Source organism: Geotrypetes seraphini, chromosome 15 (genome assembly GCF_902459505.1).
Source record: "Geotrypetes seraphini chromosome 15, aGeoSer1.1, whole genome shotgun sequence".
In the NCBI taxonomy this organism is placed as follows: Eukaryota; Metazoa; Chordata; class Amphibia; order Gymnophiona; family Dermophiidae; genus Geotrypetes; species Geotrypetes seraphini.
In genome coordinates, this window is record NC_047098.1 from 48,268,057 (window position 1) to 48,282,893 (window position 14,837).

Consider the following 14,837-nt stretch of genomic DNA (forward strand, 5'->3'; position numbering starts at 1 on the left):
CACTTTTTCTTCCTCTTTAGTAGGCAAGGTTAAACTGAACAGCACTCGTGTTCTCTCTCCCAAGCAGGCTAGACCTCATCACACTAGCTCCTAAAGTTTGACCCACATGGCCTCAGCTTTTCCAATGATGCTTCTATTTCTTCCCAGTCTTTTTCTGGGTCTGCATGTATCATGACCAGACTTCTTTCAGATTTTATTGACAAGTGTGTTGCACAGAATTCCTCCAAAATTGTACTAGTGAGTTTTACTGTTTATACTACTGCAGTAAAAAAATAATCATTGCACTCTTTCCAAATAGTAAGAGAGCCTGAAAGTATAGCCCCAAAGACTACTACTACTATTTATCATTTCTGACATTTTGACATTTAATAGATTGTCCCTGCTCGGAAGAGCTTATAGTCTAACTTGGACAGAAATGACATATAGAATTGGGGATGCAGAACCCAAGGTTAGTTAGGAGTTGAAAGCAGTCTCGAAGAGGTGGGCTTGGACTTGAACATTGTCAGAGATATGTAACTGAATAATAAAGTTGCAGAGATTCTAATTTTTGTTTGGTTCTACAAATTACTGACTTAGCTTTGGAGAAAACATTTGGAAAGTATTAGCTATGAAAGGTTACATTTGTTAGAGAGTAGTAGTCTAATCTGTGCCACCCTAAAATTGCAAAATAAAATTGCTTGTTAATTTCTGCAATTTTTCATTTCAGAATGCAAAGCAAGGAAGCTGTACTGCAGATACAGGTAACCGAGAAATCTCGGTAAGTCACATATGCACAGAGCGTCCACGGGACAAGACCAAAGGTGGAAGTGCTGAGAGTTGCTGTAGTGCCTCAGAAATGGGTGGGCAATTTTGGTGTGACCACAGAGGCAACACATCACCATGTGCAGCACCTCCAGACACATCTGCTGCTCCTGATGGGGGAAAAGGAACAAAGAGCTTAATGGAACTTCTTGTGAGTGATTTTAATTTCTTGGCTAGTAAAGAAAACATCCCTTAGTCAGCTGAGTCAGTGCAACTGCACTCTTGTTTTGAGAATGACAGGTTTAGAAATCTGATCTGGATTCCCACATGTATTTTTTTTTTTTTTTAAATCTTTATTCATTTTTACAACTTACAAGTGTACCAGGAAATAACATTTGAACTTAAAAACATCACTTGATTTTCTATTACAGTCCTCTTAAATAAATAAAATTTATCCCCCCTCCCATCCCTACCATTTCATATGCATTCACTTATATTATACAATATATTCTTTTTTATTTATCCAAATATTTAATGAAGAATAAAAATCCCCCATCCCTACCCCCTCATTTTAAATTGTATTATTAAGGGAAAAATGAAATCTACTCATTACAATATTCTGCCAATGGCCCCCAAACATCCTGAAATTTATTAAAATGTCCTTTCTGTGTAGCTATTATTCTTTCCATTTTATATATATGACACAAAGAATTCCACCAGAAATTATAGTTCAATCTGCTCCAATTCTTCCAATTAAATGTAATTTGTTGAATAGCGACTCCAGTCATAATTAGTAAGAGCTTATTATTTGAGGATATTTGACTCTTTGCCCTCATTAGAAACTTAGAAATAGACGGCAGATAAGGGCCACGGCCCATCCAGTCTGCCCACCCCAATGACCCTCCCTATCTATCTCTGCGAATAGATCCCACATGTCTATCCCATTTGGCCTTAAAATCTGGCACGCTGCTGGCCTGAAGTGGAAGACTGTTCCAGCGATCAACCACCCTTTCAGTGAAGAAGAACTTCCAAATAACTGCCAAATAAAATAGTATCATATGATAGTGCCACTGGATTCTCTAATAGACAATTTATTTGGCCCAATATTGATTTCCAGAAAGCCTAAATGAATGGACAATAGAATCTAAAGTCCCAGCTTCGAGATTACAGTGCCAACATCCATTAGACTTAGAGGTATTATTACATGTATTATTACCTCATCTTTTAGGTGTTTATATTTTATTGAATATTTAAAAAAAACATATCTGCATACAAAGAGGTTTGGTGTATGTGAGATGTGTAGTTAAAGCATAGAGGAAAGGACATGATCATGCTGTGCTTAGAGTACCCTCTGTTAGTAACTTTGTGGAACAACCTGTACAGTATTTGCAGGTTACAGCAGTGATACAATGTGGTGCTTGCAGTTCCATTTTCTACCTATTTGTGCAGAAGAATGCAGACCACAAATATCATTGCTGCTATTCCAAACATTTTCATGTGTGCTAAAAGTTTAACAGAAAAGAGCTAGGATGAAGAAGGTGTCGCAATGAAAAATGAAATGCAGTGTTCTCCCCAGAAATTTTTTCCAGCCGGGTGGCATGAAAAAGTAGCCGGGTGGGGTGGGATGGGGAAAATTAACCCCCTCTTTTACTAAGGTGCGCTAGCATTTTTAGCGCGCGCAAACCCCCATGCTAAGTGGGAAAACTAAAGCCAGCTCAATGCTGGCGTTAGCGTCTAGTGCACATGGCAATTCTGCGCACGCTAAAACCACTATCGCAACTTAATAAAATGAGCCTTAAATGTGTACTATTTTTTATTAGTTTATTATTATTTTCCTATCCTCAATGACTTCCTTTTTTAAGGTTTGACACTTGTGCCAGAATATTTTTACTAAATTTAAGAAGTATCCAATTCTAGAAGGGAATAATTTAGATATTTGCCCTCTTTCAAATGGTATAGAGGTTTAAAAAAGGGGAAGGCGTTAATGAAGTCATTAGGTTCAATGTAGCCATTTAGTTCTGCATGAATTTAAACAACTAAAAAAAAAAAAGATAAATATAGCTCATCCAGTCATACAAGAAATGGCTCTAGAGCAGGGGTGCCCACACTTTTTGGCTTGCGAGCTACTTTTAAAATGACCAAGTCAAAATGAGAGGGGGAATCGGCGATGAACTGGTATCAAACAGGTGGTGACCACGCTTTAAGCAGCGAGGTTGCAAAGGACAGCGTGGAAGAGAGTGCGAGGTCCGATTTGTTCAGTGTCCTATCCTGCACCATAGGCATCCTGCGCTGCAGTGAAGTTTCCAAGCGAGGGAAGGGGAGGCTTCCCTTGCGCCGTGACTTTTTTGCCTCATTAGGCATAGGTCAGCGACGGAGGGAAGCTTACAACTTGCTTCGGGCCTTCCTCGTTACCGGGTCCTGCCTTCACGGAAACAGAAAGTAGGCAGGACCAGGCAGCGAGGAAGGCCCGAAGCAAGTTGTAAACTTCTATCCGTCGTTGACCAGTCTCCTGCCTTAGCCCGTAACAAACTCATGCTTTAGGGCTCTAAGGTGTGCGTGCCATTAACATAAGTAATCCCTTGGTGTAACCACCACAAAGGTCTGACCTATAACAGGCCTGTCAGTCAAACACAACAGTGGCCCATGTAGGTCCTACCATGCAGGCTGTATTTCACAAACTCTCAGCAATTCCCCCAGATACTGCTGGCCAGGTTTGGAGATTTCCCCTGGTTATCACTGGCAAGGAACAGAGGCTACCCTCAGCCTCCACTGGCAGGATGTGAGAGTCTTCCCTCAATTCTCCACAGTGCCTCCCTTTCCTGTTCTCCCCCTTGGGATTTTAAGTCTCATCTCGATCTGGGCTCTGCCCTGCTGACTTCATGCCTTTTCTGCTCCTAAGGTGAACCTGTGAAGGAATTTTGTTAAGGGAGACTGGCAAATTCCTATACACTTCCTTACAGACATGATACTGCTTCCTTGATTCAGTATTTTGATTGGGTAATTCTCAGGAACAATAAGATGCTATAGAATTGTGGGGATGCTGACATCTTACCAGTGCTTCAGAGGCTCCTTTTCAACTGTATGGTGACAATTGAGGGTGAAAGTCATGTGTACCATAACCAGAATGAGAGATGGCAGCTGGGTGTGGTATGTCCCTTTTATAAATTGGAGGGGGTGGAAAAGGAGTATAGTGAGGCTTTTATTTCTGTTAATAACATCCAGGTTGTGTAAAATTTAATAATTCAAATAATCTCTGGAAAAAAGATTGATAATTTTTTTGCATGTCAGTGCTTAGATTGTAGATACATTGAGTTTTTTGTTTTGCCCTTTTAACAGGATGAATCTGAATGCACTTCAGATGAGGAAGCTTGTATCTCACAAGATGAAATACAGGCCTTTATGGCGACTAACCAGTCGTTTTACAGCAACAGAGAACAGTACCGACTGCATCTGAAGGAGAAGTTTAATAAGTACTGCCGTTTAAATGATCACAGGCGGCCCCTTTGTAGTAACTGGCTGGCAACAGCTGGCGCAAATTAAAAAAAATAAACAAAGTAGAGCTGTCTTTCATTGAAACATGCAGAATGATGACTGGGTCTTCTCTTTCATAACCTCTTCATTGGTCACCTGTGACAGAATTTTATCTACAAATCAATGTGATTTTTCTTTATTTTCCCCTCTGGTTTCTGTTCTGGAAGAGAGGTTGGTGGTAGACTCCTTTTCCTTTGGGCTTTTTATTTTAGTTTCAGTAGCCCTGCAAGCCTGCCTTTGTACACTTTCTCATTTTTATTTTTTTTTTCATTTAATGTTCCTCTTACTGTGAGACTTAAAATTAAAAAAGGAAACATTAGTGGCAAAAAAAGTTAATGTACTTATAATTCTGTACAGAAATGGCAATGAACTAAATATAAGATTTTACAAAATAAGACATCCATTTGCAAAATGTTTTGGATGTAGTATGTTAAAACACAATGTGCAAAAATTAAATAAAGAATATTTATTAATATGCATAGTAAAGGTTTATCATCTTCCTGCTTTTCCTACTAACAAGGTCATGCCATCATGCCTTCCCTTTAGAGGCCAACCAAAACTTCTTTTTTCAGTTTGGCTGAAACCAAAACTGCAGCCTAAACTTTTATTGCCTGGTTTCAGCCCAAAACTAAAATTTGGTTGTGTGAATGTGAACAAATGAGGCCCACTGGGGATTGTTAGAGCTTGCAATCAGCAGCTCTCTGTTAAACCCACAGGAAATTACCCTTCAGCCCCAGTAACTGTAGATACAAGCTAACAGATGGGAGAGCCATTTTAACAAGAACTTCTCAATAAGTCTGGCATGTTTAGTTCACAAATCAATTAGATGTAGTTAAATATCCTCTGAAACCAGGACCATTATAAGAATGTGTTAATTAAAAAAAACAGTAATCATTTGGTTTTGGGGAGAGGGGTTCCTTACCCAAAGTATACACAAGTAACAAGAGAAAGTAATGTTTAAATGTTTCCTGTTTTGTATGTAAAGGTTTCCAGACATTGGTCTGATACGCAATCCAGAATAAAAAAGCCCATTGATGTTATTGAATGTGAGGATTATATGTTCTTTAAAAAATACAATCAAGAGCATTACATTTCTCAAACTATCTTCTACTATATAAAATTCATTTATTGTAATCTTTTAACACTATAAGCTGACCAGTGCTTGTGCTTGAAAACATTCACTGCAGAATTTCATGTAGAATCTAGCTTCTGCATGCCACAAAGTTTGATTTAAAAGCTGCATCTTCTTTTTTTTTATAATTCTTTATTCATTTTAACACGTCCAATAAGTGAAAACAGTAAACAAAACAATTTGCACAATAAACAACACTTAATAATCTTATATGACATTAACAAAGTAATATCCCTCCCTACCCCATATTATCAATCAAATTATCCATTAGTTCTTGGAAATATAATAAGTATCATATAACAAATAAATCCTGCCTATATAACAATCATTTTGAAATCATAAAAACAATAAACAGAATCTTCACCCCCTCCCAAATCTTTAAGAAAGATATTATTTCATTTAAACCTTTAAGCTGCATTTTCATCATTACCAACAGAGCCTGGAAATTATTTAAAATAACCTAAATAAGTAACCTAGCCAGAATGTATATAATAATTTAAATAATGAAAATCCATGGTTTAGCTCCAAGCAAAATAGCCTCAACATACATGGACCTCATCTCAAGTTTTATTAAAAATTTGATAAAACGATTATATAATTTCTAAGCGATTTACATTAAAAATTATATTTACAAAGAAGACATATAAACAATACTAATGAAAACTGAAACTTAAAAAAGTGTTTTGACTATGGCTGACTTTGTGCCGCATTTGGAGGGACAGTTAGTGTCATTTCTCCACAGAGAAGCTAATTCGTAAGGAGCTTATCCCAAATTTACAAACATTAAATCCTGCCAAACTTTTATATAAAAAGTATTTATTTAGAGCACTCTATTTACCATATACACTACTATGCAAGATTGTAACTGCATTACTTGCAATTACATTATACAAAAAAGCTTGCAAAGAGCAGCACCCCCCCCCCCTCCCCAGACTACCTTACAGACCCTACTGGTATGTTCAAGGCAGAAGTGTTCCCTAGTCGTTCATGTCAACTTTGCTCTCAAAAGTGTCTGCTGTGACCTCTTACAGCAGTTTTGTAAGATAGCCACTAGAGGTCATGGCAACCATCTTAAAAGCAGAGCCAGCATGGGCAGGGATCACTCCTGTCCTAACTACACCCCTAGACTTCCAGGGGGGAACATCTACAGGTGGGAGTGGGGCAGTGGGGAGAGGCTCTTCTGTTCAGAGGGTAAGGTGAGGGAGAGAGAAAAGTCAAAGCACAAATTTTCCACTTTCACTGAAAACACACAATTGGTTTTGGCCAAAGCAAAAACTGAAACCATGTGGAAAAGGATTTTGGACCACTTTGGGCACCATAACTGAAACCAAAATTTGGTTGGCTTCTACTTCCCTCCACATGTCTTAGGAGCACCACAGATTAGCAAAATCAGGTTATTGATTATTAATTCATATGTGCTATAACTGGTAGAAAATGAAGAATGTTCTACAGAAAATATGTAAAGGAGGGTACCATATGTTGGAGCACACAATTACCTTCCCGCAATGAGGAGATAATACAGTATACAGACTGAGAAAAACTGTTAGATGAATGAGATGGTAGTTGGAAGTAGACAGGACCTACCTTTTCTGCACCCAGGGCAACTTTCAGAATTACATTCCTCTCTCTCCCCTTCGCCAACTTTTTAAAATCTGCTTGATTTAATTGTGAAGGTTAGGGAGGATTCATTGAAACAAAATTATCTGTCCGCCTTTATCTTTTATTAAAAATTTCTATACTGCTTATAATGACAATCTAATGCAATAGGTGTGTCATTCTGGACAGTAGGGTATTTTCCCAATGCTTGTGAGCCAAGCAGAAGGAATCCACTCCAGGTTTTCAACTCCTCTGCTGCCCCCTTCAGTTTTTCCTTCTGAACACAAGCCAGGTGTTTTTATGATCTGCTCTGTATATTTATTATTTTCGGGATTTTTTTTTGCAGTTTTCAGTGCACCAGAGCTCCCCAATTTGGGGGTCAACTCTGCCTGTGTGGAGAAGAAGCAGACTTGGGTCTGCAGCCAGCATGTTAATCTTTGGGGACCTGTTTGGCCAGCCTGCTGAGATCTTTGTGGAACTCGTGGTCTGTACTCCTAGTCACCTTAGGCTGTGATTTTGCCTCCCCACCCTTCATGTGTCTGGTTCTGCAGGGGTTGAGGTTCAGTCTGACTGACCTCTGTCCAGCCGACAGCCTGAAGATCTCAGTGTTGGAGGAATGGCTGAAACAGAATTTCTTCTCCCATACCCAGCTATTTAGAGCTGATGCAGGCTGCAGCACATTTAGAGCACATATCGCAGTAAGGCTATTACAGCCTATGGGCAAAATCGGAGGGGGGGGGCTGAAAATTCTGTTTTTAAGGGTTTCTGCCATTTCTTAAAGTATTCCTACCTCTAAAATCTTGTTTTCTGGATTTTATTACATTTTGATAAGTTGTTTTTGAACGGTTCTTTTGGAGGGGCACTAAAACGCTGCTGCAGTGGCCATGTTGGATTTCCCAAACTTTTTTTTTTCCCAACGTTCTCCAGAACCTTCAAATCACCTCGTTTTGCCTCAAAGTTGGCAGGGATGGGAGTCCTCAGGCTTCTTTTACCCCTAATTCATGCCAGAATTGCGCTGGATGGTTGCTTGAAGAGCACCCTATAGCAAGTGAAGGAGAGGCAAGAGTTTCTGGCTTAGAACATAGGAATTGCCATCTCTGGATCAGACCCTGGGTTCATCAAGTCCAGTGATCTGCACATGCGGAGACCCCGCCAGGTATACCCTGGCATAGTTTTAGTCCCCATATCACTGTATGCTTCTCAAGGGAGATGGACCAACTCAAAGGGTGAGAGAGACCTTAGCCACCCCTTTTTTTTACCCTTAAATGCACATAAGTTTTACCACGATCCTCAGCGGCACCACTTGGAGCTCAAAACAATCTCATTGCTCCAAGCTTTACGTGTCAACTCATCATCGGATCAATATTTTATATATTATATATTTTTTCTTTTTTACTTTTCTTAACTTTTGTGTATTTTACATTAATAGAACTTCAATGTTAACACTTAGCTTAGTAATTTTAAGCATATCACTTAGCTTAATCATGTGGTCTTTGGCAGGGGATTATAACACCGACATGTTTCACTATGCAAGCTTTATCAAGGATAACCCCTGTTAAAAAACAAAAGTTAAAATTAATATTCAAAAAGATAGTTGTCAAGGTAACCAGTCCTAATAGCAACAAAACAACATTAAATCTCTCACCTCAGTATAATATACCGCCAAGTTCTGTGACCACTATACCTACAGAGATGGCGGCCATAAGATAAGAATCCAAAAAAATTTCTATGTGGATCGGGATGGTACAGAATACGTTGTGAAGGGGGGATCTTTTCTTGAAGCAGCCTGTCGGTGAAACATGTCGGATATGACAGGTCCCTTTCCCGATGAGATAAGATCATCAAGAAAAAGAATATAATAAGATAAGTTTTAACCAGTTTTTTATAACAGTTAAGTTATTGATATTAAGCACTTTAATAAGTTTTAGATATAATGAAGCACTTAAAGGATACACTGCATTGCAGAATGGATGTGGTCCTACAATGGCAGTTCAAAGCTTTGGCTTTAGGATGCAAAGCAACTGCAGCAGCTTCATTTGTAGCATACGTTTGTCATTCCAAGATGTGTGGGCTTACCCTGGCTGAGGGCAGGGGAGGATTATGGCCAGTGCTTCCTTCGACATCAAAGTCATGAGCAAAGTCTCAGCTTATTCCATTTAAGCCTGTATAATGGATCAGGTAAGGGATGGGAACTTCCGCCTCCTACGCCACCCTCAGCAGACTCCCTTTCAAAGGTCAGATGGTCAGCGTGGCAGATTGCTGGCCTAAATCTCTACCTGACAGCAGACCATGAGCCTCTAGAGGTTCTGGACAGTGATGTTCATAATTCCAAGCGTTTTCGATAATACTCAGGTGGAGACTCGGAGCTCCTATCAGGGATCATGGCAGAGATTCACAGAACCTAGGGAAAGCCAAGCCTTCAGTTCTCGTCCTGCTTCAACCTCCAAGTAAGCACTATGACACCAAAGCATTCCTCCTGAGAATAGTCAGAGGCTTTTAGTGTATGCAGAGGTCTGGGTACTGGAGATCATTTGGGGAGGGTACAAGTTTGAATTCACCCATTCCTTAACAGATTGGTTTGTGAACTCTGGTGAAGCGCCCAGAAAAGGCATGCAGAGTCTTACCAACAGTACAGAGACTTGTAGAAATTCAGGCCATAGAACCAGTGCTAGAAGAGTTAGGCTTGGGCAGATTCTCCATATACTTCATAGTGCCCAAGTTAGGCTCAGAAGATTGGAGACCCAGCTTAGATCTTACACAAGTCAATCAGGCCCTGAAGAGTCCATGCTTTTGTGTGAAGACAGTGCAATCAGTAAGCAAAGTGGTAGCTTGGGGGGAATTTCTAACTTCCCTAAACTTGATGGAATTCTATCTACACATTTTCATATTTCAGGAGCTCAAGAGGTTCCTGAGAGTACAAGTGCTGAAGAGCCATTATCAGTCCCCCCTTGAAGGCCTGCGCCCCCTTGAAGGTCTGCACCCCCCCCCCGAAGGCCTGCACCCCCCCGAAGGCCTGCACCCTCCCCCCGAAGGCCTGTGTCCCCACTTGAAGGCCTGTCCCACCCCCTTGTGGGCCTGTCCCCCCTTGAAGGCCTGCCTGCCTGTCCCCCCCTTGAAGGCCTGCACCCCCCCAGAAGGCCTGCACCCCTCCGAAGGCCTGTCCCCCCCTTGAAGGCCTGTCCCACCCCCTTGTAGGCCTGTCCCTCCTTGAAGGCCTGTCCCCCCCTTGAAGGCCTGCACCTCTCCCCGAAGGCCTGTCCCCCCCCCCTTGTAGCTTGTCCCCCCCTTGTGGGCCTGTCCCCCCTTGAAGGCCTGCCTGCCTGTCCCCCCCTTGAAGGCCTGCACCCCCGAAGGCCTGTCCCCCCCTTGAAGGTCTGCACCCCCCCCTTGTAGCTTGTCCTCCCCCTTATAGGCCTGCATCCCCTTGAAGGTCTGCACCCCCCCGAAGGCCTGCACTCCCCCGAAGGCCTTTCCCCCCTTGAAGGCCTGTCCCACCCCCTTGTAGGCCTGCCTGCCTTTCCCCCCCTTGAAGGCCTGTCCCCCCCCCCTTGAAGTCCTGCACCCCCCAAAGGCCTACACCCCCCCCAAGGCCTGTCCCCCCCTTGAAGGCCTGTCCCACCCCCTTGTAGGCCTGTCCCCCCCCCCCTTGTAGGCCTGCCTGCCTTTCCCCCCCTTGAAGGCCTCTCCCCCCCCCTTGAAGTTTTGCACCCCTTTGAAGGTCTGCACCCCCCCAAAGGCCTACACCCCCCCCCCGAAGGCCTGCACCCTCCTTGAAGGCCTGTCCCCCCCCCTTGTAGCTTGTCCCCCCCCCTTGTGGGCCTGTCCCCCCTTGAAGGCCTGCCTGCCTGTCCCCTCCTTGAAGGCCTGCATCCCCTTGAAGGTCTGCACCCCCCTGAAGTCCTGAACCCCCCCAAAGGCCTGCACCCCCCGAAGGCCTGTCCCCCCTTGAAGGTCTGCACCCCCCTTGAAGGCCTGTCCCACCCCCTAGTAGCTTGTCCTCCCCTTGTAGGCCTGTCCCCCCTTGAAGGCCTGCACCCCCCCCCCCGAAGGCCTGTCCCCCCTTGAAGGCCTGCACCTCCCCCGAAGACCTGCACTCCCCCCGAAGGCCTGTCCCCCCCTTGAAGGCCTGTCCCACCCCCTTTTAGGCCTGTCCCCCCCTTGTAGGCCTGCCTGCCTTTCTCCCCCTTGAAGGCCTACACCCCCCCAAGGCCTGCACCCCCCCGAAGGCCTGCACCCCCCCGAAGGCCTGTCCCCCCCTTGAAGGCCTGTCCCACCCCCTTGTAGGCCAGTCCCCCCCTTGTAAGCCTGCCTGCCTTTCCCCCTTGAAGGCCTGTCCCCCCCTTGAAGTCCTGCACCCCCTTGAAGGTTTGCACCCCCCCCAAAGGCCTACACCCCCCCCGAAGGCCTGCACCCCCCTTGAAGGCCTGTCCCACCCCTTGAAGGCCTGCCTGCCCCCCCTTGAAGGCCTGTCCCTCCCCCTTGAAGGCCTGCACCCCTTGAAGGTCTGCACACACCCCCGAAGGCCTGTCCCCCCCTTGAAGGCCTGCCTGCCCCCCCTCACCCTTGAAAGCCTGCCTGCCTGCCTTCCCGCCCGCCCCATCCTGAAGGCCTGATGCCCCGACCCACCCCGAAGGACCGCTCGCCCCCCTGGCCTCCCCGCACCACCTATGAAGCAGCCGCAGCAGGATGGCGACGTCAGCGGTCTCTGCGCTGCTTAGGTGCTGCTTCCTGCGCCACGGTCCCGCCCCTCCTCTGATGTCAGAGGAGGGGCGGGACCGCGGCGCAGGAAGCAGCGCCCAAGCAGCTCAGGGATCGCTGACATCGCGATCCTGTTTCACAGGTGGTGCAGGAAGGTCAGTGGGGCGAGCGGTCCTTCGGGGGTGGGGGGGACTGAACAGCAAGGCCGGGAGCACCCCCTCAGGGCTGGCACCCGGGGCGCATCGCCCCCCCCTCCCTTGGTACACCACTGGCACTGCTCAAGTCAAACTGCAGTACCAATGTATGAAAACCAGGCTGAGAATCATGTAGAATGCTGAACTATAAATATTTCATGAGATCGATGTTAACCAGTCCTTCCATTAGTTTAAGAAAAAATGGTATGTTGGCAATAGGTCTGTAGTTGGCAACCAAGGACACAGACTCCTTAGAGTTTTTAATAATAGGAGTCACAAGGATATGTCCAAGTTCAACCGGAAATTTGCCAGTACACATACATAAAGAAACCCAATTAAAAAGTTCAGCCTTGAAGGGAATACATTAGAAATGGGGTTATGGTGAGATGTATATCTTGGACCTTTATGTGAAGTTCACAGCACTGACCTCTAAGGTGCTCTCCCTGCTGTATTGGGATGTCTGTGTGGTTAGTCCATTACAATGCAAGTCCCTCCCATGTCTAAATGGTGCCTATTTGAATGTTTCTTTCTTGGAGTTTGGGGGGGGGGGGGGGGTTGTAAAAAATGACAAATAAAGTTAGAAGTCCTTGCAGCCTAGACATTATGGGGGCTGAGACGTCCCAAGTAGGGGATTTTCAACAAAAAAAATACACATATATTTGGATGTTCTGTGGGAGTGTGTGGTGCAGTGGTTAGAGCTCCAGCCTCGGCACCCCGAGATTGTGGGTTTGAATCCTGCACTGCTCATGACCTTGGGCAAGTCACTTAATCCCCATTGCCCCGAGCACATTAGATGGAGTGGGAGCCCACTGAGACAGTTAGGGAACAATGCTTGAGTACCTGAATAGTTTGTAATCTGGACAGAATTGTCGGATATGTGAAATATAATTTTTTTTTAAGAAAATGGCTGTTTCTCTGCCTCCGACTTTGGACTTTTTGCAGGAAACGTCCAAAATTGGACTTTATATTTCTTGTTTTAGTATAATTGAGAACAGGTACTAAGGCACTGAATAGTGTTTTCAAAGCCATGCAACTATCTGCAAGATTTGTTGGATGCAAAGCAGAATTCTTCAATGCTAAAATTAACCATTCACACTATTTTTAGACTTATTGAGCCATAAACATGCAGCTTCAAGATGTGGACTTTGATTTCTTCTTTTGATGTTTGCAAGTGACCCATTATCTAATCGTTTCATGGATCAGTACTCATCAAAAGGGGCTAAAGTGCAGCACTAACATTTGCTGCAAAGGAAGGAGAGAATTAAGCTCTTGAATGGCATGTTTTTCCCAGAGGCAAGGGGGGGAGGGGTATCTGAATAAAGAGTAAGGAGCAGGGATGTTTTGGAGGAATATTACATGAGGCTGATTTGCATGCCAGAAAACATTGTTTATTTGTTATTTTCCAAGAAAGAAGCAGAGTGTAAAAATCAAATTGCTACTGAAGTGTGTACAAGATCTTTTAATATCTTATTCTCCATGAGGAAAAATTGAAGTACTGTACACCAAAGCACGGATCTCTAAAACAATAGTTGTCTTAAACTGTGAATTAAGCATAAAACCAGGAAGCAACTTATAGAAGTAGAAATAAACACAGCAACGATATCTAATCATCAAACTAGGCACAACTATGTTATCAGCTTTATCCTGGATTCAGAGCTGTAATGAATTAACCACTTTCTAATTGGCTGAAAAGGTAAATAAATGAATAATAGTAAAATAATCTCACTGGAGAAAATGATTTATAGTAGGAAGCATTCAGGAAAGCAGTGCGTTGTAGTCAGCACAGGAACAGTCTGACCACAAGCAGAATTTTGTTCCCCCTTTTTTTTTTTAGGTGTAACAACTTTATAGACAAATCTATAAAACAAGAATGTATTTTTTCATAGTTACAGAGTGGTAACTGCAGGTGGCTATTAGGAACTATTAGGGAGAGAATTGCGAACCAGGTGCATGTATTGAATGGAGAACAAAAATCTCAAGGAGCTAATTAGGAAATTATTGAACCTACAGTCTCACCTTAATTGAAAATGAGACAATGAAATGTAGAAATTGAAAGAAAGGACCAGAAAAATCCATTAAAAAGAAAAATAAATAATAGAAAAGTAAAATATGAAGGTATAAAAAAATATATAAACAAAATAAAATACTGTAGGAGTCCCATGCAAGAAAAACTCTATAAAAGAATAAATCTTTATTGTATTTAAAACTCTGCTCAAAGAATAAGCAAGAATAATTCAAATTGAAGGTGTTACATACACAGTATTAAAACAAACAAGTTATTTTGTATTTGTGTTAGAGTATACCATTTTGAAGTAAGGTGGTCTATAAATGAAATAATATATGAAACTTGAGAGTGACTGCATGACAGTATGCACAATGATAAGCATACCATAACCAAGCTGATAAGCCTACTAAAGCTACCCCCCCCTCCCACCACCACCACGATTTACAAAGCCACATTGGACTTTTTTATCACCAGCTGTGGTGGTATTAGCTCTAATGCTCATAGAATACCTGTGCGCATTGGAGCGATAAAAAAGCCTAACACAGCTTTGTAAAAGGGGGCGGGGTATATTAGCAAGGGCTCTTCAGAATGGTCTTATATTAAATTCATTGTTTCGGACAATTAATCTTTTATATACTACTGTTCCTGTGCTTTTTAGTACACTCCTTGAAAACAGAAATAAGCATCAACTAGAGCTAAGCTGAAATCTGTCTGGAAGCTTCTACTGGATGAAAATAACTTTGAGAAAGCATCTTTTTGACCTCAAGTGAAACAAACTGGAAAATTATACTAGTCTCTTGGGCCTGGATGCATTAAACATAATCACTAATGCAGACTGGATCCCTGTTGGCTGATTCTCTGGCTGATTGTGGAAGAGCGATCGATGTACCAAAAATATTGCATGCAAATGATTCGCGCAGAGGTTTGTCATAATCTCCGT

General features: G+C 43.1%; 1 protein-coding gene across 3 annotated transcripts in view; it reads left to right on the forward strand.

The window, feature by feature from the left end:
- Positions 1-4,758, forward strand: part of GGNBP2 (gametogenetin binding protein 2) — a 147,028-nt gene extending 142,270 nt beyond the window's left edge. For all 3 annotated transcript variants that reach the window (XM_033922193.1, XM_033922191.1, XM_033922192.1), the window contains exons 13-14: positions 707-952; positions 4,078-4,758. In XM_033922193.1, coding sequence (XP_033778084.1) covers positions 707-952; positions 4,078-4,281 — 450 coding nt within the window. In that variant the 3' untranslated portion in view covers positions 4,282-4,758. The remainder of the gene's footprint in view (positions 1-706; positions 953-4,077) is intronic.
- The last annotated feature ends 10,079 nt before the right edge of the window (positions 4,759-14,837 follow it).